This window comes from Lissotriton vulgaris, chromosome 6, assembly GCF_964263255.1.
Source record: "Lissotriton vulgaris chromosome 6, aLisVul1.2, whole genome shotgun sequence".
NCBI classification, from domain to species: Eukaryota; Metazoa; Chordata; class Amphibia; order Caudata; family Salamandridae; genus Lissotriton; species Lissotriton vulgaris.
The window spans coordinates 1,359,965,670-1,359,992,080 of record NC_141694.1 but is presented as its reverse complement, the minus strand read 5'-3'; the positions used below and the strand labels follow the sequence as shown (position 1 = coordinate 1,359,992,080).

Here is a 26,411-nt window from a genome sequence, read left to right as displayed (position 1 = left end):
GGCTAGATCCAACACCGTTTTTTAGCTCACTGCACCATCCCAGTTTCAGAACCTGGCTGTATGCAAATTAGTCTGTTCCTGTCCCAGTGCATGATGGGAACAGGGCAAACCAAACTACAAAAGCCAATTCTTACACTGGGAAGGAAACAAGCTCCCGGGGACCGGTTTCTGGCATTACAGCCGTCTTCGGCCCGGTTTGCTTGAATCCTGATGGTGCAATGAGCAAGGGTCTCACATCTGAGAATACCCTTCCACGCTTAGGGTGGACAAAAATATTTACAACAAGGGGTGGTGAGGGACAGAGTCTCTGAATTAAGCAGAAAGCTCTCACCCAGTCAAGAGATCAGGGCTAGATCCAACACCGTTTTTTAGCTCACTGCACCATCCCAGTTTCAGAACCTGGCTGTATGCAAATTAGTCTGTTCCTGTCCCAGTGCATGATGGGAACAGGGCAAACCAAACTACAAAAGCCAATTCTTACACTGGGAAGGAAACAAGCTCCCGGGGACCGGTTTCTGGCATTACAGCCGTCTTCGGCCCGGTTTGCTTGAATCCTGATGGTGCAATGAGCAAGGGTCTCACATCTGAGAATACCCTTCCACGCTTAGGGTGGACAAAAATATTTACAACAAGGGGTGGTGAGGGACAGAGTCTCTGAATTAAGCAGAAAGCTCTCACCCAGTCAAGAGATCAGGGCTAGATCCAACACCGTTTTTTAGCTCACTGCACCATCCCAGTTTCAGAACCTGGCTGTATGCAAATTAGTCTGTTCCTGTCCCAGTGCATGATGGGAACAGGGCAAACCAAATATACACTATAGGTGTGGCAGGGTATACTCAGACATGAGTCCCTTTCTCACTGCACCATCAGGATTCAAGCAAGCCGGGCCGAAGACGGCTGAAATGCCAGAAACCGGTCCCCGGTAGCTTGTCTCCTTTCTGGTGAAGAATTGGCTTGGTAGTTTAGTCTGCCCTGTTCCCATGATGCACTGGGCCAGGGACAGACTGATTTGCATATAGCCAGGTTCTGAGCTGGGATGGTGCAGTGAGATAAATAACGGTGATGGATCAAGCCCTGATCTTTGGACTGGGTAAGAGTGGTCTGCTCAATTCAGACACTCTGTTCATCACCACCCCCTTTTCTGAAACGTTTTTGGCCACTATAGGTGTGGCAGGGTATACTCAGACATGAGTCCCTTTCTCACTGCACCATCAGGATTCAAGCAAGCCGGGCCGAAGACGGCTGAAATGCCAGAAACCGGTCCCCGGTAGCTTGTCTCCTTTCTGGTGAAGAATTGGCTTGGTAGTTTAGTCTGCCCTGTTCCCATGATGCACTGGGCCAGGGACAGACTGATTTGCATATAGCCAGGTTCTGAGCTGGGATGGTGCAGTGAGATAAATAACGGTGATGGATCAAGCCCTGATCTTTGGACTGGGTAAGAGTGGTCTGCTCAATTCAGACACTCTGTTCATCACCACCCCCTTTTCTGAAACGTTTTTGGCCACTATAGGTGTGGCAGGGTATACTCAGACATGAGTCCCTTTCTCACTGCACCATCAGGATTCAAGCAAGCCGGGCCGAAGACGGCTGAAATGCCAGAAACCGGTCCCCGGTAGCTTGTCTCCTTTCTGGTGAAGAATTGGCTTGGTAGTTTAGTCTGCCCTGTTCCCATGATGCACTGGGCCAGGGACAGACTGATTTGCATATAGCCAGGTTCTGAGCTGGGATGGTGCAGTGAGATAAATAACGGTGATGGATCAAGCCCTGATCTTTGGACTGGGTAAGAGTGGTCTGCTCAATTCAGACACTCTGTTCATCACCACCACCTTTTCTGAAACGTTTTTGGCCACTATAGGTGTGGCAGGGTATACTCAGACATGAGTCCCTTTCTCACTGCACCATCAGGATTCAAGCAAGCCGGGCCGAAGACGGCTGAAATGCCAGAAACCGGTCCCCGGTAGCTTGTCTCCTTTCTGGTGAAGAATTGGCTTGGTAGTTTAGTCTGCCCTGTTCCCATGATGCACTGGGCCAGGGACAGACTGATTTGCATATAGCCAGGTTCTGAGCTGGGATGGTGCAGTGAGATAAATAACGGTGATGGATCAAGCCCTGATCTTTGGACTGGGTAAGAGTGGTCTGCTCAATTCAGACACTCTGTTCATCACCACCCCCTTTTCTGAAACGTTTTTGGCCACTATAGGTGTGGCAGGGTATACTCAGACATGAGTCCCTTTCTCACTGCACCATCAGGATTCAAGCAAGCCGGGCCGAAGACGGCTGAAATGCCAGAAACCGGTCCCCGGTAGCTTGTCTCCTTTCTGGTGAAGAATTGGCTTGGTAGTTTAGTCTGCCCTGTTCCCATGATGCACTGGGCCAGGGACAGACTGATTTGCATATAGCCAGGTTCTGAGCTGGGATGGTGCAGTGAGATAAATAACGGTGATGGATCAAGCCCTGATCTTTGGACTGGGTAAGAGTGGTCTGCTCAATTCAGACACTCTGTTCATCACCACCCCCTTTTCTGAAACGTTTTTGGCCACTATAGGTGTGGCAGGGTATACTCAGACATGAGTCCCTTTCTCACTGCACCATCAGGATTCAAGCAAGCCGGGCCGAAGACGGCTGAAATGCCAGAAACCGGTCCCCGGTAGCTTGTCTCCTTTCTGGTGAAGAATTGGCTTGGTAGTTTAGTCTGCCCTGTTCCCATGATGCACTGGGCCAGGGACAGACTGATTTGCATATAGCCAGGTTCTGAGCTGGGATGGTGCAGTGAGATAAATAACGGTGATGGATCAAGCCCTGATCTTTGGACTGGGTAAGAGTGGTCTGCTCAATTCAGACACTCTGTTCATCACCACCCCCTTTTCTGAAACGTTTTTGGCCACTATAGGTGTGGCAGGGTATACTCAGACATGAGTCCCTTTCTCACTGCACCATCAGGATTCAAGCAAGCCGGGCCGAAGACGGCTGAAATGCCAGAAACCGGTCCCCGGTAGCTTGTCTCCTTTCTGGTGAAGAATTGGCTTGGTAGTTTAGTCTGCCCTGTTCCCATGATGCACTGGGCCAGGGACAGACTGATTTGCATATAGCCAGGTTCTGAGCTGCGATGGTGCAGTGAGATAAATAACGGTGATGGATCAAGCCCTGATCTTTGGACTGGGTAAGAGTGGTCTGCTCAATTCAGACACTCTGTTCATCACCACCCCCTTTTCTGAAACGTTTTTGGCCACTATAGGTGTGGCAGGGTATACTCAGACATGAGTCCCTTTCTCACTGCACCATCAGGATTCAAGCAAGCCGGGCCGAAGACGGCTGAAATGCCAGAAACCGGTCCCCGGTAGCTTGTCTCCTTTCTGGTGAAGAATTGGCTTGGTAGTTTAGTCTGCCCTGTTCCCATGATGCACTGGGCCAGGGACAGACTGATTTGCATATAGCCAGGTTCTGAGCTGGGATGGTGCAGTGAGATAAATAACGGTGATGGATCAAGCCCTGATCTTTGGACTGGGTAAGAGTGGTCTGCTCAATTCAGACACTCTGTTCATCACCACCCCCTTTTCTGAAACGTTTTTGGCCACTATAGGTGTGGCAGGGTATACTCAGACATGAGTCCCTTTCTCACTGCACCATCAGGATTCAAGCAAGCCGGGCCGAAGACGGCTGAAATGCCAGAAACCGGTCCCCGGTAGCTTGTCTCCTTTCTGGTGAAGAATTGGCTTGGTAGTTTAGTCTGCCCTGTTCCCATGATGCACTGGGCCAGGGACAGACTGATTTGCATATAGCCAGGTTCTGAGCTGGGATGGTGCAGTGAGATAAATAACGGTGATGGATCAAGCCCTGATCTTTGGACTGGGTAAGAGTGGTCTGCTCAATTCAGACACTCTGTTCATCACCACCCCCTTTTCTGAATCGTCCTGGTAAGAGCCACCTGTATTGGGTTAAATGAATGAAAGTATATGGACTGACCAGTTTGTATACAGGTGAGCAGTCGTCCTATATATAATACTGACTCGCTTATATGATAATGTCTGACCAGACCCCCTCATGCGAAGGTAGCGGCACCACTAGGGCTTGCAATGATTTAACATGCCATTTCCACCTCTCGGTGGCTCTGTACTAAAAAAAAAAAAAAATTGCTGTTATGTCGTATGGGTACATCACTCCTGCTATTCTGAAAATTGCAGCACTATGATTCCTATCATGATGACTGCATTACCGTGTCCTGTGCCACTAGCGAACACCACACGCACAACCCGTTAAACCCTCCAAACTGCCAGAACCCCAGAGACCAACCCGTAAATACATTCACTCTCCCAAATACCGCCTTACTGATGCCGAGTCCCTCCGGCGCTTCCGACGATCCTCCCAGAATGGTGTGGGGAGGACCAGGAAGTAGCCCGGAGCGGAGACTCCGCCCACGCGCCGACGTAACGCGGCGTAACGTGCGGCCATCTTAGAATGGGTTTCCTAATGGTGACGAACCCCGAACTACCATAGTTCTAAAGACAAATTTAGAAGTTAGTATGTGATTGCAAAGTATAAGAAGAAGATAAAGAAAAAGGCATATATACATATATCGGTTGGTTTTGGTTATTCGTTATTCCAAATCGTGCTGCGATGTTCATGGGAAAAATTAGGAAATCGGTCATAGTGTGGTCACAGCGATGACGTGGCATCATATAGAGTGGCCATCTTGGAATAGGATAGTTCCGAGTAACTGGCCGCAAGCTATCGGAGTACACGAGGCAAATTTAGATGTTCGTGTATAGTCATCAAGTAAGGGTCACGGTTGAGGAAAGGGCATGTTGTACGAGAGTCGATTTATAATTAATCGATATCCAGAGGCATGTTATGATATTCAATATTGGAAATTTATATGCCACAGTGTAATAACGAGAGAATGTGTAAAAGGGGGCCTGGCCTATTGCATGCAGGTCTTAGTTGCAAGGAAAGTGTGCTACAGGGTATAACTGGCCTAGTGTGTGCGGCTTTTTTTTTTTTAGGCTTGCTATCTATGATATAAGGAGTATACTTTTCATAGAATCATAGTAGTCACCGCCTGCTAACTTTGTTCCACTCAATATTTTCGTTCAGTCCCTCCTGATCTGCCTTCTCGAAAAGATCCATTTCGCCTTTTTTCTTGCCTGGATGCTGGAAGAAAATCATTCGGCCCTAGCGACCGTCATTGACAGGTTCGCAAATGTGTCAGGCCTGGCGATCAACCCGGAGAAATCGGTGGGGTTTTATTTCCAGGATGGACAAAGATCATCCCACGTACAATTTGGTGCCTCTCAAATCCCGATAGCACAGACTATGTTCAAATATTTAGGCATAAATGTCTATAGATGTCTATAGATGTCCGGAGGACCAGATTGAAGGCAATATTCGGCAGGCCATTACCGGCCTCCGTAGTAGTGTACAATTCTGGACGTCTCTGCCACTGTCCGTCATGGGTAGGATAGCCTTCTCTAAGATGGTCATGCTCCCCCGCATGCTTTCACACTTTGTAAACCTCCCGGTTCTCCTCCCGCAAACTATTTTTAATACAATAAATATGCTCTTGATCAACCTCATCTGGGGTTCTGGCCGCCGGAGAGTCAGCCTCAAGAAACTTCAATTGGGACCCAGACGGGGAGGCATGGGAGTACCAGACTTTCGCGGTTATTATTACGCGAGTCAATTACAATGGCTGTCAAGATGGGTGGCGGGTAGACACTTGCACGAAATCGGTCTCACCAGCGACCAGATTACACGTGGAGAGTTGCACTCCCTACTATTTCCCAAGGCCAAGGTACCTCGGGATTATCACCCTCTCTTGCATACCGCCTTGCTATGTTGGCGAAAAGCTCTGGCATATAGGTCAATGACCCTGCCTTATGTCGATAACATCCCCATACTGGGAATCCCAACGCCACAGGGTCGACTGACGCACCGTAGATTACAGCCCTGGTCGGAGGCAGGAGTAGACAGAGTTGGTGACCTGTTTGGAGATGACACACTGTTAGATCACGCCTCTTTTGTGCAAGCCACAGGAGCCCCACCACGACTATACCTTCTACATGCCACGGTGACACGCTACATACGCACTACTTGGGCCGCGCAGCGTAGTAAACCAGAACAACACGAGCTAGTGCACTTACTGCACGACATGGGGACTGGGGGACACCTAGTACGGTGGTTATACACTGGCATTAGGGAACATGCGGCTCCACCTCTTACTTCACTTAGGAACACCTGGACGTTGGACACAGGGGAGGCTATGACAGAAGGGGCGTACCAGATAGTTCTGGAACATCCTAGAAGAGTGTCCAGGAATGTGAAATTTAAATTTATACAAGCCATGCTACTACATCGGGCATACCTTACTCCCCAGAGGCTACACAGGATGTTTTCTGCCTCTCCCCATTGCTGCCCCCGGTGTCAAGCGGAGGTGGCCGACCTTCTCCACATGCTGTGGTCCTGCCCACGCATAGGCCGCTATTGGGGACAGGTCCGACACATCCTCTACACTGCCACGGGCATGCAGATACCATAGGGGGCGCTGCCTTGCCTACTCGGACACAGAAAACGACCCAAGGGACAAAAGGCCCAACTGAAGCTCCTGGACTTAGCATTGTTATTGGCGGTCAGGGCACTGACTATGAGGTGGAAAGCTGCACGACCCCCAACTGTAGAGACCTGGCGGTCCGAGGTACTGAAGTGGGGTAGGGATGAGGGTGTGATCCTTCGGAGGGAGGAGGAGAAAGGGCTACGGAAACATGCGATTGCACAGGATTGGGAGCGGATGCTGTTGGGGCTAGAGGACATGGATTTGATGCCCTCCCAGACGGAGATTGAGTAGCGGGGATGGCCGAGAGGGAGTGGGTTTGACTGAGACTTGCACCTTGTCCGGGAAGGGTACAGGTATGCCAGTGAATGAATGATGATCACACTTATTTGGTTATGTCAGCCCTTCGCGATTCATAGACTCAGGAGTGTAGCGCAGCTAATGACGGGATATAAGGAGACGTACTGAACGGGGTGGGATGTTGGGAGGGACGGGGACTGATGATGTCTTTAAGTAGGGGAATGGCCGGACAATGACCGTTTGTATTCATTTGTAAAGTACTAATACTGTTACATTGAAATGTTCGACCTGCTACAGGCGACTTGTGTGGACCCCAACATCAGAGATGTTGATTAAGATGTTTAGAGTTTGAGAGGGGAGAAAAGAGGAAAATAATGTATAAGGTGTATGATAACTGTTTGTACGATGATATATCTGATCGCAGTCACGAATAAAGAGTTTAAAAAAAAAAAAAAAATTGTCCTTTGCGTCTTCTCACTCTCAAGGCAGCTTTCCTGGTAGCTATCACCTCTGCCAAAAGAGTGAGTGAGCTCCAGGCTCTTTCTTCCAGACCTCCTTTTCTTTCTGTTCAACTGAACAAGGTGGTTTCTTGCCAAAAGTTGTCACGCCATTCTACATCGGGCAGACCATCACCTTGCCCACCTTCTTTCTGCATCCTACAAAAGAGGAGGAGAGGCTCCACCTTCTGGACCCAAAACGTGCGCTGTCGTTCTGTCTGAAGCACACACAACAGTTCCGGGTGAGACATTAGTTAGTGATAGATTCCTTACGGCCCCACCCATCCTCCCTGTTCTGCGACCTGCTTTCTAGGGTTAAGGACATCCCTTCCAGGGCCCTAGTTTCATGGCACTAGTGGTCAGTTTCTTGCATGGCTCTGCGTTTCTGGCGCAGAAAGTCGTATTTAGAACTGACGTCAGCGCGCATGGGTGGCTCCTAAGTAGACTGAGTGACATCATCTCGGCGCTTACAACACCAGCAACGGACGCAGAGCTGCAGGACGCCAGCTACTGATGCGCAGGAGTACTGCAAGCGAAATTTCCGGATCCAGTCTGACTCCTGGGGATATTCTAAGGTAAGGAATCTATCACTAACTAATGTCTCTTACAGCTATATCATTACACAAGTAGTAACTTGTGCTTTAGGGTCATGGCTGTACCATTTCAGGACCCTTCTTGTTCTAAACACACCACTGTCAGTGCATTTCATGGCTCCGCACTCCTATCATGGAAAGTTGTGAAAAGTAAGTGACCTCAGCGCTCCGAGGAGGTGCCTACATAGGTTCTAGCACGGACAAAGCCGACAATGTCACATGGATCAATTGACACCACCTACCGCGCTAAGGGTGTTGTTCGGGCAAAAACCTTCCGGATCCAGCCTGATGGCTTTAAAATTCTGAGCTAAGAAATCTGTGGCTACATTATTACTCTACCATATAAGGCGTTACTTAAGGTAAGTAATTTGTCCTTCATGGCGCACCTCCAAGGTGTCCTCTGGGTGCATGTCACAAAACATCTAGTACTGGCAACAGTACAGCTTTATTAAGACATTGTGTTTGATACCAAACACCATAGTTTTCAGTAAAGCCATCATGCAGCTGGAGAATTCGTAATGACCAGTTTCTCGTACATATACTTGCGATGGCTTCCCTGTTCACCTGTGCATTCTAATGATAGAGGTAGACAGCACAGGGACATATATGCTTATGCATTTGTTCTCACATGTAATATAATGCACCCTACCTTAGGGCTATAAGGCCAGCTGTAGGCGTGACTAACATATATTGCATGCAGTGATTGTGAGCATGTTGTGTTTTCAAAATGGTATGCACCCTTTCACGCAGCCTGCAATGGCGGTCTTCATAGATTAGAGTGTTGATAATTTATGATGGCATAATAAATGCTGCAGCCCCTTGGAACCCTCTTTAGTACCCATGCCATAGGTACCAGGGGTACAATTTAGTAGGGGACTTACAGGGCGGCTAAAGTCCTTGCCAATCGGTGAACAATTGTACATGTTGCAGTTTTTAGGGAAAGATCCCTGGCAGTGCAGACTGATTAGCAGGGATCCTGTGCCCAACAGTTGAAAAACATCAGTACCAGTGGTAAAAGTGGGGTGACCATGTCACAAAGGGACATTTTCTTACACAAGACATCTTCCAGTTGTGGGGGACACCTCAGATAGATTTGTCACTGTGGGATCTCAGTTTAGCTCTGAACAGCCAAGGCCCTACCTCCTGGTGTTTGACTGCGTGTGTAATATTTTCAAAAGGTGAGGAATCTACAGGTACAAGTATCCATCAAAAGAAAACATAGCATACCTTCAGTAATGCTTTTTCTGTGCGGTATGGTACCTTTCGTTCTCCTCGAAGGATCTCTAAAGCATTTATGGAAGATGACTTCAGCACTTCGACAATGGTGCTTTATGGCTTTAGTGATGTCAGGAGGTGCTGTTCCATAGTAGACCTTCTGCTGTGGCGGAGCTATTGAAAAGTTTTCAGATACAGACTGGTGCCTGGGATATTCAAAACATGATGAATCTGCAGGCAGATACAGTATCCACCAGAAACGGTGTTTCAGAAGATAAGTAACTTGTTCATTTGCTTCAATTATTTGACCATCTTATAAAATTTAATTTACGCGCACCCTAATTCCTTTGACATTTGAACTTGTTTCAAGTGAATGCAACTAAAAAATTGTCAACCATATTTTTGCTTGCCATTTCATGGGCATATGTTTTACAGGAATCTCTTGATGAAGTTACCATTAAAGATACATTGGAGGGTGACAACATGTACACTTGTTCTCACTGTGGGAAAAAAGTGCGGGCAGAGAAAAGGTAATGGTCCTTTTGGGTTGTCTGCTGTTGTGTATAAATTACCAGGTCTAGTTCTTTGGAAATTGTATAGGCCTACTTTTGGGTCAAATTGTACAACAGTGCTAATTGTTTTTGTCTGCTTCCTAAATCTTCATTGGTATGCTTAACTGTGCCATTGTATTTAAAGTGTAATAACTAGAGTAAAATGTCTCAATTATATACATTTGGTATGTAAAATATTTAAGGACAGTATGCTTACATCCCTTTTTTTATTTGTTTTTTTTTAAATGTTTTGTTGTTGTTTTTGTTTTATGACCGCTGTACAACAAAACAATCTAACCCATGAAGTTCCCACTGTTACATAGTGCATTTTACATTGGTGTGATGTTCAGTCGTTTTAGCACTCTTGACCAGCTGTGTAGTAGTCAGTTTTGGTGACCATCCAAGGGTCCGTGATGACGTTAAGTACTAAGGTGTCTTGACACTGCACTAAGAGGTGGTGGTTTTCAGGCTCATGTCTCTTGGTCAACCTGGAATGCTAGGTATATACTGAAGGGACTCCAAATATCTTTGGGTGGAATCTAGCTGGCATCAGCGACCAATACGCTTCTAGTCTCTCTTGGCAATAGGAAACATCTTTTAACCAGTCTTTTAGACTGGGCTGCCTAGTCCTCTCCAGTGCATTTCCACTTTTCTTTTGGCAGTAAGAAACATCATAGCCACCAGGTGGCAGGTGGTGGCTTGGATATTTTGTATGTATCCCAGCTGTGCTGTGAGTTGTTCAGAGCCATCAGTAACTGCATTTATGCAGTTGAAGACTGTGAGCTAAAATCCGGCTATCTTGCTGCACCCCCGGGCAAGATGCAGGAAGTCAGCATCTGTGGAACCAAAACGCATGCATCGTGCTTCAGGTATCTGTCTTACGTTACACAGACCTGTAGGTGTGTAGTAAATTTGATGGAGGAATTTATCATGGAGGAATCTCAGTCTGTAGTTGGGAGAGAACATGCTCATTTGGGAGCAACAATACTTCTATCTCTGTTCCATCAGGTTACCACCAAGGTCTGCCATCCCACAAGTTCCCTAGGTTTAACCATGCTGGCTTTATCTTGCATCGTTGTCTATGATCAGTCTTCTAGGGAAGGGGGTGTCAAGTATTGTAGGAAGCTGGCTCTGTATTTACTATACCAAAATAAGGTATAGTGTGCACAGAGTCCAGTGGATCCCCAGAGACTTTTAGAGGGCATAAGTCGATGATACTAAAAGCTCTATTTGATTTAGTGTGGTTGAGCAGTTAGGCTTATCAGAGGGCTCTGTTAAGCATTTGTTGTACACACTTGGGCAAGAAATAATTACACCCACTCGTGTTGTGTATAAAAAGTTATTACTTTCTTTTATTTTAAAGACTAAGAGGAACTCAGTTGCAGGTAAGTACAAGTTTCAAGAGTAGTAATACTTTTTGGATGCGGTTGTAAAGGCAGTCAAATAATTTAGAGTAGTATCATGAATACTTTGGCAATGTCAATCAAACAGTAGCAAACTTAGCAAATGTGAAAGATTGACATTTAGTGTAATAGGCAGAAAATGCAATGCAATCCTATGGAAGGAAAACAGTTGTATGCAGTGTGAGAGGCTGGCTTAGTATATGGTGCTCACTTGTGTAAGTGTAGCACCCTCACTAATCCAGACAAACGTTATGGTAATTTAAGTGATCTTAGACAACCTTATAAAGCTCTCTAAGTGTTAGCTGTGGAGAGCAGCCTTCAGGCTTAGTCCAGAAGGAGAGTAAAGCAGGTTGTTTTACCAGTACTTAATCTTATGGTATAGTTTAAGTGAAAAAGAACCACACAGTGTAGTTATAATAAATATGTATTTATTATTAACACTCACTAACACATTGAATAATCTCCTACCCGGAGATACAATACAATACACACAATACTTTGTCAATAGAATTCATAAATAGCACTGAATACACAGTGGTCCCCAGGGGGAGACCAAACCATATGCGGAAATAGTGGAATGCTAACCACGACCTAAATCGAAATGGACCCAGAAGATGTAGAAAAGCGAGGTGTAGGAGAGTAGGGTCTGCTTCCTATGGTCACCCCCACTTTTTGCTGTGATACTCTGGTTTTTCGACTTTAGTGTGGCTGTGGGCCTGCTAATCAGACCCACAGCCCAGCTGTTCTCTCTCTAAATTAATACCATGTACTTTAGGTACATACCTAATTGGGAATTGGGTCACCTTTGTGAGCCCCTGTATAGTGTACCATAGGTACCTATGGCATAGGTGCATCCTAGGCCTACCAAGGGCTTCAGAATGTATTATGCCACCCCTGGCTGGCCATCCAAACTGACACCACTGGCTGATCACTCAGCTTGGGCAAGGTGGTGTAATCACCCCTTGCTTAGATATAGTGTACCTATATCTACCCTTCTATATAGACACATATATACCTATAAGTCACTCCTATGGCAGGCCTTGACAATCCTGAAGGCAGAATGCTTGGTTTTATGTGAGAGGGTGCTCTAGCATGAGTGGAGCCCTTCTGCCGCTTTCGGAACCATGTCCTTATAGCTGTTCTATGATATAGCCATACCATGATATATTCTTAAGTGTCGTGTAAGGTGTCAAACAATTTGGAACACTACCCCCCGCCAATCCTGACGGCGGGGGTAGCATTCTAGCCTTCTAGAGGCAGAAGACATGTAGTTACTGCTTTACCCGGTTAAAGTTAAACAGAACCTCAGCATCACAAAATGGATGCTGCTGCCACAGACACGAGTCTGACCTCTTGCAGCTGGACGAAACTCCGGCAAGGGAGGCCTGGACAATAGGTTTCCTGTCGAGGGAGGTGCTAGCACCTCCCCAGACAGCCTGTAGTGGATTGGGGCAGGGTGGGTTCAATGGAAAGATGCTTTTCCAGGCACTGCCGGTGGCACACAAGGTGCTCCATGCATAGCCCGGTTCAAACCAGTTGCTGGGGCACTCAAGCCCCGCTCTGGCGCGAAACTGGACAAAGGTAAAGGGGTGTAACCACCCCCTTCTCATGGTCCACCCATAGGAGGGACCTAGCAGGTAATCCAGCCCCTTAAATCAGTATAAAGATAGGAGATGTGTCTAGAGACATTAGATTATCCTGGACTGAAACTGTGAAACTAAACTCTTGGACCTTCGACGTACTATACCGACTAGAAGACTGAAGACATCTCCCTTGTGGTCAAGGAGTGACCACCCTGTGCAAACCTTGCACCACCAGTAACTTGCCGGTTTGCTTTGTCGACGCTCCCGCCGGAACCCGAAGACTCAGCGACTCCGAAACTGGACTTCCAGACTTCTCCGACTCCGATCCACAGCAAAGCTGAGACCCTTGGTGGACACGAGAGACGTGGGACTGGACACCCTGGACTACCTGCTCTTTGCTAACCGTGCAGCTTCAGAGGCATCCTCAAAGTTGTGCATTGGGGTTTGAGAAGCCCCAGACCTGAGCGCCATTTGCACTGAAGCTCAGCCCGCCACACTCCACGAGTGCCACGTGGGGTCTGCTCTTGCATTTCAGCTCAACGCGTCTTCCTGGTTGCTAGCCCGTTGGCTAGTTAGCCCTCCGAAGACTTTCTATTGAAACTACACCGCTTGCCTGGTTGCTCCAGGCTTGCCCCAGCGTCCCTGCGAAGGAGAAGCTTCCCAGACCTTGCTGGTCTGAACTGAAGCAAATCTTCCCTTCCTGCGTGGATTGCGTTTGTCAAGGCTTTTTTGGTCCAATCTGGATACCGACACCACAGTCAACTAGATCCTTTGTGGGACAGCTCGAATCCAGCTCCTGGTCATCGTCGACGCCTCCTGTCCTTGTGGCTGCAGAGACAAGCTTCACCTTCACCTGAAATACTCAACATCGCCTGGTTCCCTGTATCTTGATCTCTAACCTCATAAAGAGTTCAGAGGGGTTGTGTTAGTAATAAATACATATATATTTGATATATACCTTGTGTGGTGTCCTTTCATTTGGTATTCAAGGGATTATAAGTGGTAAAACAGCTTGCTGTACTTGCTCTCTGAGGTTTTAGCCTAAGACTGCTTTACATGCTCTCGGAGGTTTTAGTCTAAGACTGCTGGTCCATGCTACCACTAGGATAGCTGGTCTATAAGGTTGACTTTACAACCACCATCATAAGGGTCGTTTAGACTGGTTCAAGGTGCCCACTAGATTAGTGGACAACATATGCCAGGCTAACTTCTCACACGGGGTACCCAAAGAATCTCCTAAGGTGAGTATCTAGGAACCCCACGGAGGTAGTGTGCAGAGTTGTAACACAATTACGTGCTCAATGTCAGTCATTCGGTAAATCGCAGTTGCAATTTTAAAGAAAAACCCTTACCAGCAGACCCTGAAGAAGCCCAGTGGGAGATGGAATGTTGGAGAGTCACCCCACCTGTGGATACCCCAAGAACCAGGATACCTACACCAGAGAAGTTGGTGCATAGGTGTGAAGTGAAGTCGGAAACCTCCATAGACCAGAATGGAGTACTTAGGAAAAGATGTCGCTGGCGAGGAAGGTAACTGGTCTGGTAAAACCCAAAGGTGGATTCAGGGTGAGAGGTACTTACAAGCAGAGGGGACAGAGTCTATGCCACTCAGGAGTGACCAGAAGGCACTGAAGACGAACGTCCACCGAGATGCAGGAGAGTTGACTGTACCCTTTAGGCTGCAACTGTACGGACCAGGCGACACAGAGGAGGACCAGGAGCTGTGCACAAGCTGTCCCATGTCAGATGTCAAAAGCCAAGGGGTCAGTGTGCAGAAGGGGCACCTTGGCAACGGCAACCAATGTAGGTGAAGATAAAGGTGTGGTGTCTGGACCAGCAAGGTCCAAGTGACTCGCTACAAGCAGGTAAGTCATAGGAGGCCCGACCAAACAGGGAAACCCACTGGAGCCAAAGAACACCCTCCAGAGGACCCACAGGTCGAAGGCTCATTAGTCGCAAAAGGACCTCGAGCAACTCACCAAAGGCTGAAGGTCCACGGTGCACAGCATATGATGGAGGTGAAGATCTTGGATGCTTGAGGTCGGAGTTTCTTGGAGTCTTAAGATCTCTGGAAGAGAGATTCAACAAGCCTTGGCAATGGCAAGTTGATGGAGTGTTCAGGGGTTCTGTTACAGCCATTCCAACGAGGGACACTGGCCTCATACTCTGTGTGAAGACAGAACCACCAGTGTTGCTAAGCCTATCAGAGTTCATGGGAGCCCAAGATCTGCAGACCGATCTGCTGCGTTGCAGTGCCTGCACATGCAGGAGAGTGACTCCTTCACTCCAAGGGAGATTCCTTTGGTGTCTAGGATGTCCACAGTCCTTGTGAAGAACCTGCATGGAGCACAGGCACAGACTTTGCAGCAGACTTGCAGGACGACAAGACCAGGAGCAGCAGGCGTCTTTCCAGTTGCTGTCTCATTTCCCAACGCGAAGTCCAGTGAGGTCCAGAGTGCCCAGACGATTGAAGGTGAAGTGGTATGTGATCTGAATTTTGCCCCACAACTAATCTAGGGGCCAACCCACAGTTAAGCCCTTAAGTATCCTAAGGAAAGGGTTGGAACGATTCAGTGGTCCCTCACAGAGGAGGGGCTGGGCAGTGGGAAGGATACTCCCAAGTCCTTTGTCAAGGTTCGCGCCAGAGCGGGAGCCAACAGCTCCCTGAACTGGTTTGGACTGGAGTATGCAAGGAGGGTGCCCTTCAAGTAGTCTGAGTGGCGCCAGCCAGTGCCCCCACCCTGTCCCAATACACTAAGTCTTGTTTGGGAGGTGGTCATACCTCCCTGTGACAGGATACCTATTGTCCTGCTTGGCTCAGCAGCAAGAGGGCAGAATTGTGTGTCTGTTCGGCAGCAGACATTGTTTGCCGTCTGGTTCTAGAAGACTGGTAACGGGAGCACTGAGCACATCCTGTAGGAGCTTTACAGTGTGTGGAATCATACCTCACACAATTTTTATGGTGTGGGGGTATGATCCCAACATGTTTAATACCAAACACAACAGGGTTCGTTACAGCCAGTTTAGAGATGGTAATTGCGGGGGGCGTGGCCAAACAGCTAGGCCGACAGGACGTGAGCTCCTTCGGCTCCCGACCGGCCAGCCGCATTAATCCTGAAAAAATCCTTCCAGCTGAGATCGGACCGGACTTACGCCCTACAGGCGAGGGGAACACTCGATAGAGAGTCCAGGCTGGTCCGCGGCCTGGAAGCGGGCATTGCAGCGCTGGGCTCAGGAGTCTGTTGGGCCGAAACTACCTGTGGCCGGGGATGCGGCCTATGTTTGAGTGAGGGTGACTCGGCGGTTACGCCTGCCGAGTGTCCGATGATCTGGACACTTTGCCGCTGCGGGGGAGGCGCCCGCTGTCATCGGGGGGCTCCCACGGGGATTTGCACCTCCACATCGCCTCGGTCCTCTGGGAGAGAAGGTCGGATTGTGTGGGGTGCTGCGAGGAGCCTGGAGACGGCAGCGGAGTCTCTGCGGCCTGGAGAAGCCCATCTGCTCCTCGTTAGGTCCTGTTGGTTCCTCCGGTGGTGCGGCCGAGTGCGGGCGGTGGCGGCGCCCCATCGGGAGGCAGACTGACTGGCGGCCAGGAACTCGGGCCCATACCTACCGGGTGAGGTCCGCTCCCTGAGACTGTCCCGCAATTAGAAGACCGGACTGGGTGTCTCGCTGTTGCTGAGGGAGGTGCCCACAGTCGTCTGAGGCCTGCCGTGGGAGGCTGGGCCTCTGTATTGCCTCAGGCCTCCACGTGTCGACGGTGGCTCGCGCGAGGGACCGTGTGGCGCCCGGGGGCCAGTGCTCAGGCATTGACAGCCCGGTGCTTGTCATCCTCCTTCGAGTGCTCCTGGGGTCCTCCTGAGCGGCGTGGTCGGGCCTGGACCCTTCCCCCGAGAGACCTATGCGGTGCTTCCCTTGGCTCGCCGGTAGTACGCTGAACCTTGCGGATCCTGGTGTGACCCTCACATGTCAGCACGATGGTTAAGGACAGACTGGCCGGCGCCTCTCAGCCCAACACTATAACGCACTACACCATGCAGCGCCTTCCCTCGCAGTGGATTACGCGTCAGACGGCTCTGGATGGGGAGAGTGAGGTGGCTGAGGAGCCCTCTCGGGCGGAGCTCCTGCAGGCGATACAGGAATCCCGCACCGCCTTTGAGAAGCAGATTGAGACGGTCTCCATTGATGTAAACCTGTTGCGGGCGGATCTGAAGAAAGTAGCGGATAAGGTTTCTACTGCGGAGGGGAACATCGTCCAGCTGTAGGGGGAGGTCGCTTCCCTGAAGAAAACAGTCTCGCAGCTCATCTCCGCGACGGGGGAACTGGACCGCAGAGTGGAGGAGACGGAAGGGATGCCCCGCCGCAGTAACATCATGGTCCTAGGTATTCCAGAACGCTCGGAAGGGGGCAATGCCGACCGATTCTTGGAGACCTGGATACGCACGAAACTCTGCCCCACAGGCTTGTCTGAGGTCTTCGTGATAGAGCGAGCCCACAGGGTGCTGGTCCCGCCGCCGCGTCCGGGCGCTCCCCCGAGGGCCCTTATTGCTAAAATCCAGAATTATCGGGATAGGGACTGTATCCTGAAAGCGGCCAGAGAAACGGCGAACCTCACCTTTGATAACGCCAAGGTATCTATCTGCCCGGACTACACCCGCCAGGTGCAGGAGCAGAGGAAGTTGTTCCTCGCTGTTAAGCAGAAACTCCGAGACCTCAGAATGCAATACATGTTAGTCTACCCTGCCAAGCTCAAGGTCCTGTTCCAGGGAAAGGTGCATTTCTTTGATGCCCCGGAGGAGGTGTGGGAGTGGCTTGAGATTCGGGGAGAAGGTCTCCTGCATGGTGAACGTGGAGGAGCCCGGGGCGCTTGGGGGTCCAGACCGCCTAGGAGGCGAAGGTGCAGGAATCGATCGGCGGACGCCACCCAGGAAGAGAGACAGCGAATCACAGTGGGTGATGACGGTGCCCTCCGCCTGGAGTCTTCGGAGACGGATGACCCCACCGCGCTCTCTGAAGCAGTGCCTCAGGATGGGGAACTGGTGTCGAAAACCCTACAGCCAACTACTGACACTGTTCCTGAGACTGTCAGCGGCTCACTTATGACCTCCTCGACCCCGCATTGAAGATGATATCCTTCCATTGTTTCCTTACTTGTACTGTTGTGGTGGGGGAGGCCTGCCAGTCCGGGACTGGGGACTGCTACCCTTGGGGGGTTCTGGCTAGTCAAACCAGCATATATAGCCAGAGGGGGCATAACGCATACAGAGGTGAGATCCTGTGGTACCTGGTCAGGGATGGGACTCCGTCAGTGCACTGTCCTGGGGGCTCTGGGTGCCTACCCCTGGAATATTCGAGGCAGCGAGTTATATCTTGGAGCGACTGCATTGAGTTGGGCGCTGGGCCCTGGGGGGGATCATAGTAGTTCCTCAGACGCTCACTCAGTAGGCCCGAGACTCTGCATAATGTCTTGAGGCGGCTGGCATGGGTCGGGCGCTGAACTTGGCGGAAGGGGGCTCTCTTCTCCACTTGTTGTGTAGTTTGGCCCGGTTGGGCTCATGGGTTGGCTGTGCACGTCCTGGCACTAGCATGGGAAGGGCATTTCTGCATGTTTTGTTGTTGTCAGTGAATTGCTCGTGGGAGGAGGAGGGTGTTCGGGGGGTTGTTGGTTCTTTTCCAGGCATCGTATGTATTGCATTTCGGGCATGGGATTGGGGTGGCTACGTGGGACGTGGGCTGTGGCATAATTGGTTACTTCACCTTACATGGGGCATAAATTCTGGATTTGGAACATGAGAGGGCTGGGTAAGTGCACCAAGAGATATAGGATCCTGTCCTCCTTTCGTAGGTCAAGGTCTCAATAGAATGCCTCCAGGAGACTCACCTCACTGATGAAGGAGCTCAATGACTGGGGAAAAAATGGCGGGGGTAGGTTTTCCACTCTTCATTTTCAATGTATGCCAGGGGGGTTCTATTGTGGGTGGCCCCTTGAGTCCCGTTTGCTGTCCAGTATATGGAGGCTGATATCCACGGGAGGTACCTGCTCCTTAGAGCTAAACTGTATGGCAGGGATGTAGCTATGCTGAGCACCTATGCCCCGAATACTGATGACCCTGATTTTTTTCAGTCCCTGCAGGAGGTGCTGGTCCCAGAACTGGAGGTACCGCTGCTTTGGTTTGAAGACGTTAATTGTGTCCTGGACCCCATTCTTGATAGGTTGCCACCCCGGGCGGGTACGAAGCCACGGGTGACAGTGAAACTCCAGGAGGTCATGGGGAATATAGGGGCTCAGGATATCTGGCGCCAGAGACACCGACTCAGAAAATATACACCTGTTTTTCCCCCACTCACAATACACATAGTCGTCTGGACAGGGTCTTAGTCGCAAACCCGGAGGCCATCATGTCCCTTGAGGATACCCATCAGGGGCGATTCCTTTCTGATCACTCCCCTGCGACATGTGTGGAAAACTGGGGGGCCCCGGTGTGTCGGACCCGGACCTGGAGGTTACCAACGGAGATTCTTGAGGACCAGGTGGGGAAACACCACATAGAAACTGTCATTACTGACTACGTGGATCTTAACTGGAGGGAGAGGGACCTTTCACTGGCCACAAAATGGGACGCCCTAAAAGCGGTGGTGAGGGGGGCGTGCATGAGCCTAACCTATGGGGTCCGGAAGCAGCTCCACCGAGAGCTGCAGGAGACTGAAAGCCGCCTCTTAGAATTGCAGACCTCGGAGGCCCATGACACTATGACGGGAGAGGGGGAACATGACACTCGGACTTGCATCCACTATATTTTTGATAGGCTCGATAAATATACCCTTATACAATATAGGCAGCATCACCATCCGGAGGGGGATAAATCGGGTCGGCTTTTGGCCTGAATTCTTCGACAGGAGAGGACCCAGGAGAGGATTGTGGCCCTGCGGGGGCCTACGGGGGGCTTGGTACATTCTGAAGTAGGACTGCTGCGGGTCCTTCAGTCTCATCTCCAGCGGGTGTACGCTGCGGACCCCACTGTTACTGAGGCATCTTATCTCCCCTACCTTCAGGAATTAACCTTGCGGTCTCTCCCTAAGTCAGCGCAGAAGGACCTTGACGAAGCTCTAACTCTGGGTGAGGTGTGAGCCACTCTGCAGCGCCTGCCGAGAGCCAACTCCACGGGGAATGACGGGTTCCCCCCTGAGTTTTCAGTCCTTTGTGGGTACACTCCCCCAACTCCTTTTGCAGGTTTATCTTGAGGCGTTTGAGAGGGGGACTCCTCTGCCGAGCATGACGCTGGGAGAAATATGTATGAATCTGAAGCCGGGAGGAGACACACACGAGCCCTCGTAGTATCACCCGATCACGATGATCAATACAGACGTTAAGATCTTGTGCAAGCTGTTGGCTCTGCGCTTAGTGCCGTACATGACCCACTTGGTCCATGAGGATCAAATCGGCTTTATACCAAGACGTAATACGGCTATGAATCTGCGGCTGTTGAATCACATTTTGCATGAGGTCTGTGGTGGGGAAGTGCAGATGGTGTTGGTGTCCGTTGACCTCTCCAAGGCGTTTGACACAGTCGGCTGGGGTTATCTACTCAAGGTCCTCCGTGCCATGGGGCTAGGCCCCAATTTCTGTCGCTGGATCCGCTTCTTGTATACGGCCCCTCGTGCTAGGGTGAAACTTGGGGGAGCGCGATCCGAGGAATGGCAGCTGGGACGGGGTACACGTTAAGGGTGTCCCCTCTCGCCGCTACTATTTGCCCTAGCCATAGAGCTCCTCGCTGTTCGGATACATGCGGACATGGAGCGGTGAGGTATCAGGGTGGGGGACACGTGCAATGTCATTTCCCTGTATGCGGATGATGCTTTGTTTTACTTGACCGCTCTCCGAGACGCATTGCCGATACTGCTGCAACACTTAGATTGCTTTGGGGAAGTGTCGGGGCTACGACTCAACCGCCATAAGTCCCTGATCTTTCCACTGGCGGAGTTAGATTCGGTGCCCTTGGGAGATCTACCGGATCTCGGGCTGCCCTGGGAACGAGAGGTGTTCCGTTATCTTGGCATACGGGAGGCTCCGATGGACGCGCAGGCGTTAGCCCAGAACGTGAATCGTATAATCGCGTCCTTACAGCATTCAGTGTCTTTCTGGAATTCTTTACCACTCTTGCTGATGGGACGACTGGCCGTCGCCAAGATGGTGATGCTTCCTAGGACGTTATATGTCCTCCAGAACTCCCTGTGTCCGCTCCCACTAGGGGTCTTCCCCACTCTCAACACGCTTCTCACGTCTCTGCTCTGGACGGGCCGGCGCAGTAGGATGACTCTTCATACAGTGGTCCGCTGCTACGAGGAGGGGTGCCTTGAAGCCCCGCGCTTCGATTTATATTATTATGCGACCCAGTTGCAACATGCGGCCCGTTGGTTTACAGGCGCTGACAATTGGGAGACATGCCTCCTCTCGGGTAGGGTGGATTCCCAGACACTGCAGGTTGCCCTGATGCAAGGCAGGGGGCGGATGCGTCCCTTCCTTATGTTGTGTGACACATGGCCGCTATATGGCAGCGGTTTGTTGAGAGAGTCTTACAAAGGGCACCCTTTCATAGGGAGCTCCCGATTTGGATACTGGCCCCCTTCCTTTATATGGGGGCAGCACATGTCCTTTCATTCCTGGAGGGAGGGCAGCTGCAAAGTTCTGGCTGACCTTTACCCTAACAAGACTTTTCTTACTTATGAGCAGGCAGAAGAGGCCTTTGGCCTTGGACGGGGACAATACCTACACTTCCGGGGACTCCGGGAGGTAGCGAAGGTCACCTGGCCCCAGTACCCAGACGCGCCTCCACTGACACACACCTTGGACATCCTCCACTCCTGCGGCAAGGGGCGTAGGCTGGTTTCACTCCTCTATAAGATCATGAAACATGACTCAACCCCCCCGGTGCCACCGTCCCGGGCAGCCTGGGAGGCGCATCTCGGCGCCCCGCTGGTCCAGGGACAGTGGACGCTCATAGGTTCCCTCATGCGCAAGGTCTCATGCAACGCAAGTTTTAAACTGACACACTTCGATTTTCTACACTGCACCTACCTAACCCCCAGTATCACTGAAGCGCATCTCTGCCGATAGGGGAGACGGATGCCCTAGATGTAATGCCGAGAGAGCAGGCTTCCTGCATTTAGCCGGGGACTGCCCTCTGGTTCGGCAGTTCTGGGTGAAGGTCGTGGAGCGAATAGTAGCAGCCACAGGCCTTCGGATGGCACTCGGAACTCCTACAGTGTCTGCTTGTACTGGTCCGGAAGCCCAAGAAAAATAAACTTTTGCATAAGTTACTGTAATTAATGTTGGTGCTAGCCAGGCGCAGGGTAGCGATAACTTGGATGGGGCAGAGGACCCCGGAGGTGTCATCTTGGCTCAGAGACGTACGGGAGTGGTCCCTGGCCGAGGAAACTCATATGCAACTCACTCGGAGGGATGAGAAGCTGCAGGATGATTTAATGGCTTGGCGTGTAATGTGTGTGGCAGGACTGGCAGAGGAGCTCTCCTCACATGGCACAACCGAAAGTGGGAGCAGTGGGTTGGACACACCAGCTGGGTTTGGGTCTAATGGGGAGCAGGGGGGAGGGCCCCAGTGATATTCTTCACCTGTATCAGCGCCATACCTGGTTCCTTTCTGACGGTACTATTACAGTATGCTTTTGTATCCCTTCCCATGAGTCCGTTCCTTCCTAATGCCGCCTGTTGTCCTAAGTGCCACTAATGTGGTCGGCGATCTGCGCACATACACTGATTGGATGCCAGTTGTGTGTTATTGTTTATAATGTATAAACTAAAAAATAAAGTAAAAAAAAAAAAAGAGGTGCTCATTGCGTAAAGATGTATGGCTCCTCTGTGTGTCTTAATGGCTGATGCACTTACAACCCGGGACAATGGACTCCGAAGGTTGTAAGGGAGTCCTGCTCATGCAGGGGCATCCTCACACTTATAACTGAGCACCCTGCCTTCAGGATTGAAAGGCCTGCCTTCAGGATTGAAAGGCCTGCCTTAGAGGTGACTTGTAGGTTTTAAGTGCAGTGACCTGAGATATAAGAAAACCTAGATCTTTGTAAGTGGTGCTAGCACCAGCTTATCCAGGCTGCAATATCAGGTATGTAGTCACGATTTGAGTGGCCTCTCATGGGTGGCATAATACATGCTTCAGCCCATGGGAGACCTCTGGTGTACCCATGCCCTGGGTACCTTAGTACCATATACTAGGGACTTATCAGAGTACACCAGTATCCAATCTGGAGTGTACCTAAGTACTCACCAAGTTCCTCAAGTCAGGGTTGAGGATTCAGTGGTGCCCTTTGCTTTTGGATTTCCTTTTTTGGAGTAAGTCACGGTCAGGGGGACCCTTCGACAGGAGGGTGCAGGCGTCTTTCTGGAGTCCAGGAGAGGTCAGCCAGTGTTGGTTTTGAGGTCAGGATCGCTGAGGAGACTTCACTGTATAGGTGAGCCACTCAGACTCGGGCCGTGGGTGTCGTTTGCAGAGTGGGAAGGGAACGCGGATCCAGCTGGACCAGAAATCCTTGTAATTGGATTCTTCTGATCAGGGCTGTTGTCCACAGCAGGTCTGGTCTTTGTTGAAGCAGGGGCAGTCTTCCTCAGGTTCTGGAAGTTGCTGGCTACAGGATGGCATAGTCCTGTTTGCAGGGTCTTTGAGCAGGAGACAGGCCAGTAGGGCTGGCGCCAAATCAGTGGTTTACATCATGCTTGGCTGCATGGTGTCTTCTTCGTCCTTTTCTTCCTAAGTCACATGAATCTGAGGATCAAGGTTCAGTGGTGCCTAAAAATACAGAATTTAGGGATGTTACAGGTGCTCACAGATGATAGCCAATAGGCTACTTGGGTGACTACACTCCTTGTATGTCCCCTCCCTTTGGGGAGGGGCATCCCCTCAACTGATCGGCTAAAATCCTTCCATTCCAGATGGAGGGTTTCTAATGAGGGGTCACCTTGGTCCAAGGCACCATAGGGCTGGTCCTGGCAGAGGGGGTATGCACCTCGACTGATTACTAATTTTCACGCTGACCTTGCTGCCAAAAGTGGGGCTTGGTCAGGGGCGTGGGCATCTCCACTACCTGGAGAGACCCTGGTTAGTATAACAAAGGGCAGGAAGCCTTTGAGACTCACCACCCTGAATGCTGTTCCTCCTTGGGGGTAGGTGAGAAGCACCTCTACCCCAAGCAGGCTTTGTTACTTGACCCACAAGAACCCAACTGCTACCACTTCAGGGATCAGAAACATGTCTGTGTGTGACAGGCTGGTGCAGACCAGTCAGCTGAACACGAGGGAGTTGGCCATTTTCAGAAGGGCATCTCTAAGATGCCCTCTGAGTGCATTTTGCCATAAATCCAACACTGGCGTCAGTGTGGTTTATTGTGCTGAGAAGTTTAATACCAAACTTCTTAGGATTCAGCAAAGCTATCATGGAGCTGTGAATGACAAACTCCCAACCCATGTACTCAATGTGGCTTCACTGCACTTACAATGTCTAAGAATGGTCTTGGGCACTTTTGGGACATATTGCTCATGTAGCCATGATGTCACCTCTGGTATAGTGCACCCTGCCTTAGGGCTGTGGGCCTCCCTAGAGGGGTGACTTGCCTATGCCACAAGCAGTGTTGTGCGCATGGCACACAGGGATGTGTGTCATGTTGACGCTATGGTTTTGTCTGCATCAAAAACCCACAGTCCGCAGTATCAGTGCATATGTGTTTGGTAAGGAGTCTCTCAGGGTGGCACAAAACATGCTGCAGCCCTTAGAGACCCTCACTTGTCACAAGGTCCTTGGTTCCTCTGGTATCTTTTACAAGAGATTTACATGTGGGCCTGAGGTGTGCCAATTGTGAAACAAAGGTGCAGTTTTGGGAAAGAACACAGGCACTGGGAACCTGATTGGCAGGGACCCAGTGCACACTCAAAGCGCATCAGATATCAGGCAAAAAGTGGGGGCCTAACCATGCAAAAAGGGACACTTTCCTACAAGTATGCAATCCATGGCTTGCAAGATCTCAGTCTCATGGGGAAAGGAGCTGTGCATCACTTTGCAGGCGCTGTGCAATCGATTGTGGAGTAAGATGTCAAGCAGTGTACAGCAAGTGCTGTTCTGTACGTCTTGCATGGATAGGAATACCCTTCCTTTGCCCCAGGCATAAATCTCCCATTGTCTCCAAGCACATGCTTCTCAGTTGGTGCTGTGTGAGCTCATCTCCGGTAGGGAGTAGCATGGAGTTATTGGCCAGTGGAAGGCCTGCAGAGTAGTAACAGTCTAGCCGGGCTCTACAGCAGAGGCAATGCTAAGCCCACATGATTGGATACGGAAAACACTTTCTCAGAAGTACTTCTGTGCTTCGCAGATCTGCGCTGCATGGCTCCGAATTACGTCGACTCCAGATATGACGTCAGTGGAGCCATACAAGTGCCTACTGCCGCACTGATGCCAGTTTCTTCTTTTTCTGCCCTGCACACGGATCCGAATTAGCATATCTCTAGCTGTTTTCGGTTTGCTGTGACAAGCTTTTCTCGTCTGAAATTGAGGGCTAAATTCCAATGCCCTCTGGGTTTAAGTCCTGTGCTTGTCAAAGGTCTGGTATGGTCCCACATTCTTTCTGTATGTGGTGCTTGGGCAAGCACCACGACACAGACGAGTGTGATGCCTGCCAGTGGTTGAAGCCGAGGGCCCTGCAGGAGCGCCGCATGAAACTTCCGATGTTGCAGACCTCCAGCTCCTTGAGGTGTCAGTCATCCTCCCGAGCCAGGGGTCATTCCCATGAGCGCTGTTCTTCTCCCTATGGTCAACAGCAAGTGTCCCAGTCTCCTGCTACCTCTCATGGCAAGCAGTGTCGTAAGAGATCACAGTCCTGGGCCTCTGTGGCTCACTTGACTAGCCGGTTGGATCGTGGTGAGTCCAACTTCCGATCTGAAGTTGCTCCCGTGCCTCCCACCTTTTCTTGGCACCGGGGCAACCTGAAACTAGATGCAGGAGTCCTACAAGGCTCTCCTTCTTGTTTTTGAGCCTGTCATCTCCCTCTGGAGCATCTGTGGCCCCCAAGGAGGTTGTTGGTACAGTAACTGTGTCATCACTAGCAGTTCCAGTCTCGCACAAAGAGGATTCAGTGCACGATCCTTCGGGATCTCCACTAGTGACGTCGGTTGGCTCTGAAGCAATGTCAGTTGCTCTGCTGGTGCCTATGACCACTGCGCCAGAAGACTCGGAGCCGGAGTCAGTGCACGGCACAGCTCTGCGCTCGGTAGGTTTGGTTTTGCCTCGGCTCCTTGCATCTGTGCCAAAGTTGACTGACATTTTCTCCCCTTCCCAGACGGACATTTGTACAGTACCCTATTGGTGCCATCCGATGCTGGTTATGGAGCCATTTTGGGCGCCAATGGTTTCTGTGGAGGTTTCACAGGACCAGTTGGGGGAAGAATGCGAGGGTATAGCCCCCTTGGAGCATCCAATGCTTGTAGCTCCTACTATGTTGCACAGCTGGATTGCTGAGCTGGGTGGTGAGCAGGCTGGATTCATCCCCTGCTTCCTCTCTTTTATCCCCTCCTGGCCTCTCCTCGAAGTTAGTTCTTCTTTTACAGAAGTTTTTAAAAGAGTGGCTGATGTCTTACATCTCACTCAACCTTCAGTGCAGAAGGCTAGGGACACTCTTGTTGAGGTTCTTCCTCCATTGTTTGAACCAGTACTC

At 50.5% G+C, this 26,411-nt stretch overlaps 1 protein-coding gene across 2 annotated transcripts in view; it reads left to right on the top strand.

Annotated features, from left to right (window-relative positions):
- Window positions 1-26,411, top strand: part of USP34 (ubiquitin specific peptidase 34) — a 2,709,276-nt gene that overhangs the window by 1,555,333 nt on the left and 1,127,532 nt on the right. For both annotated transcript variants that reach the window (XM_086927486.1, XM_086927485.1), the window contains exon 47: window positions 9,585-9,679. In XM_086927486.1, coding sequence (XP_086783612.1) covers window positions 9,585-9,679 — 95 coding nt within the window. The remainder of the gene's footprint in view (window positions 1-9,584; window positions 9,680-26,411) is intronic.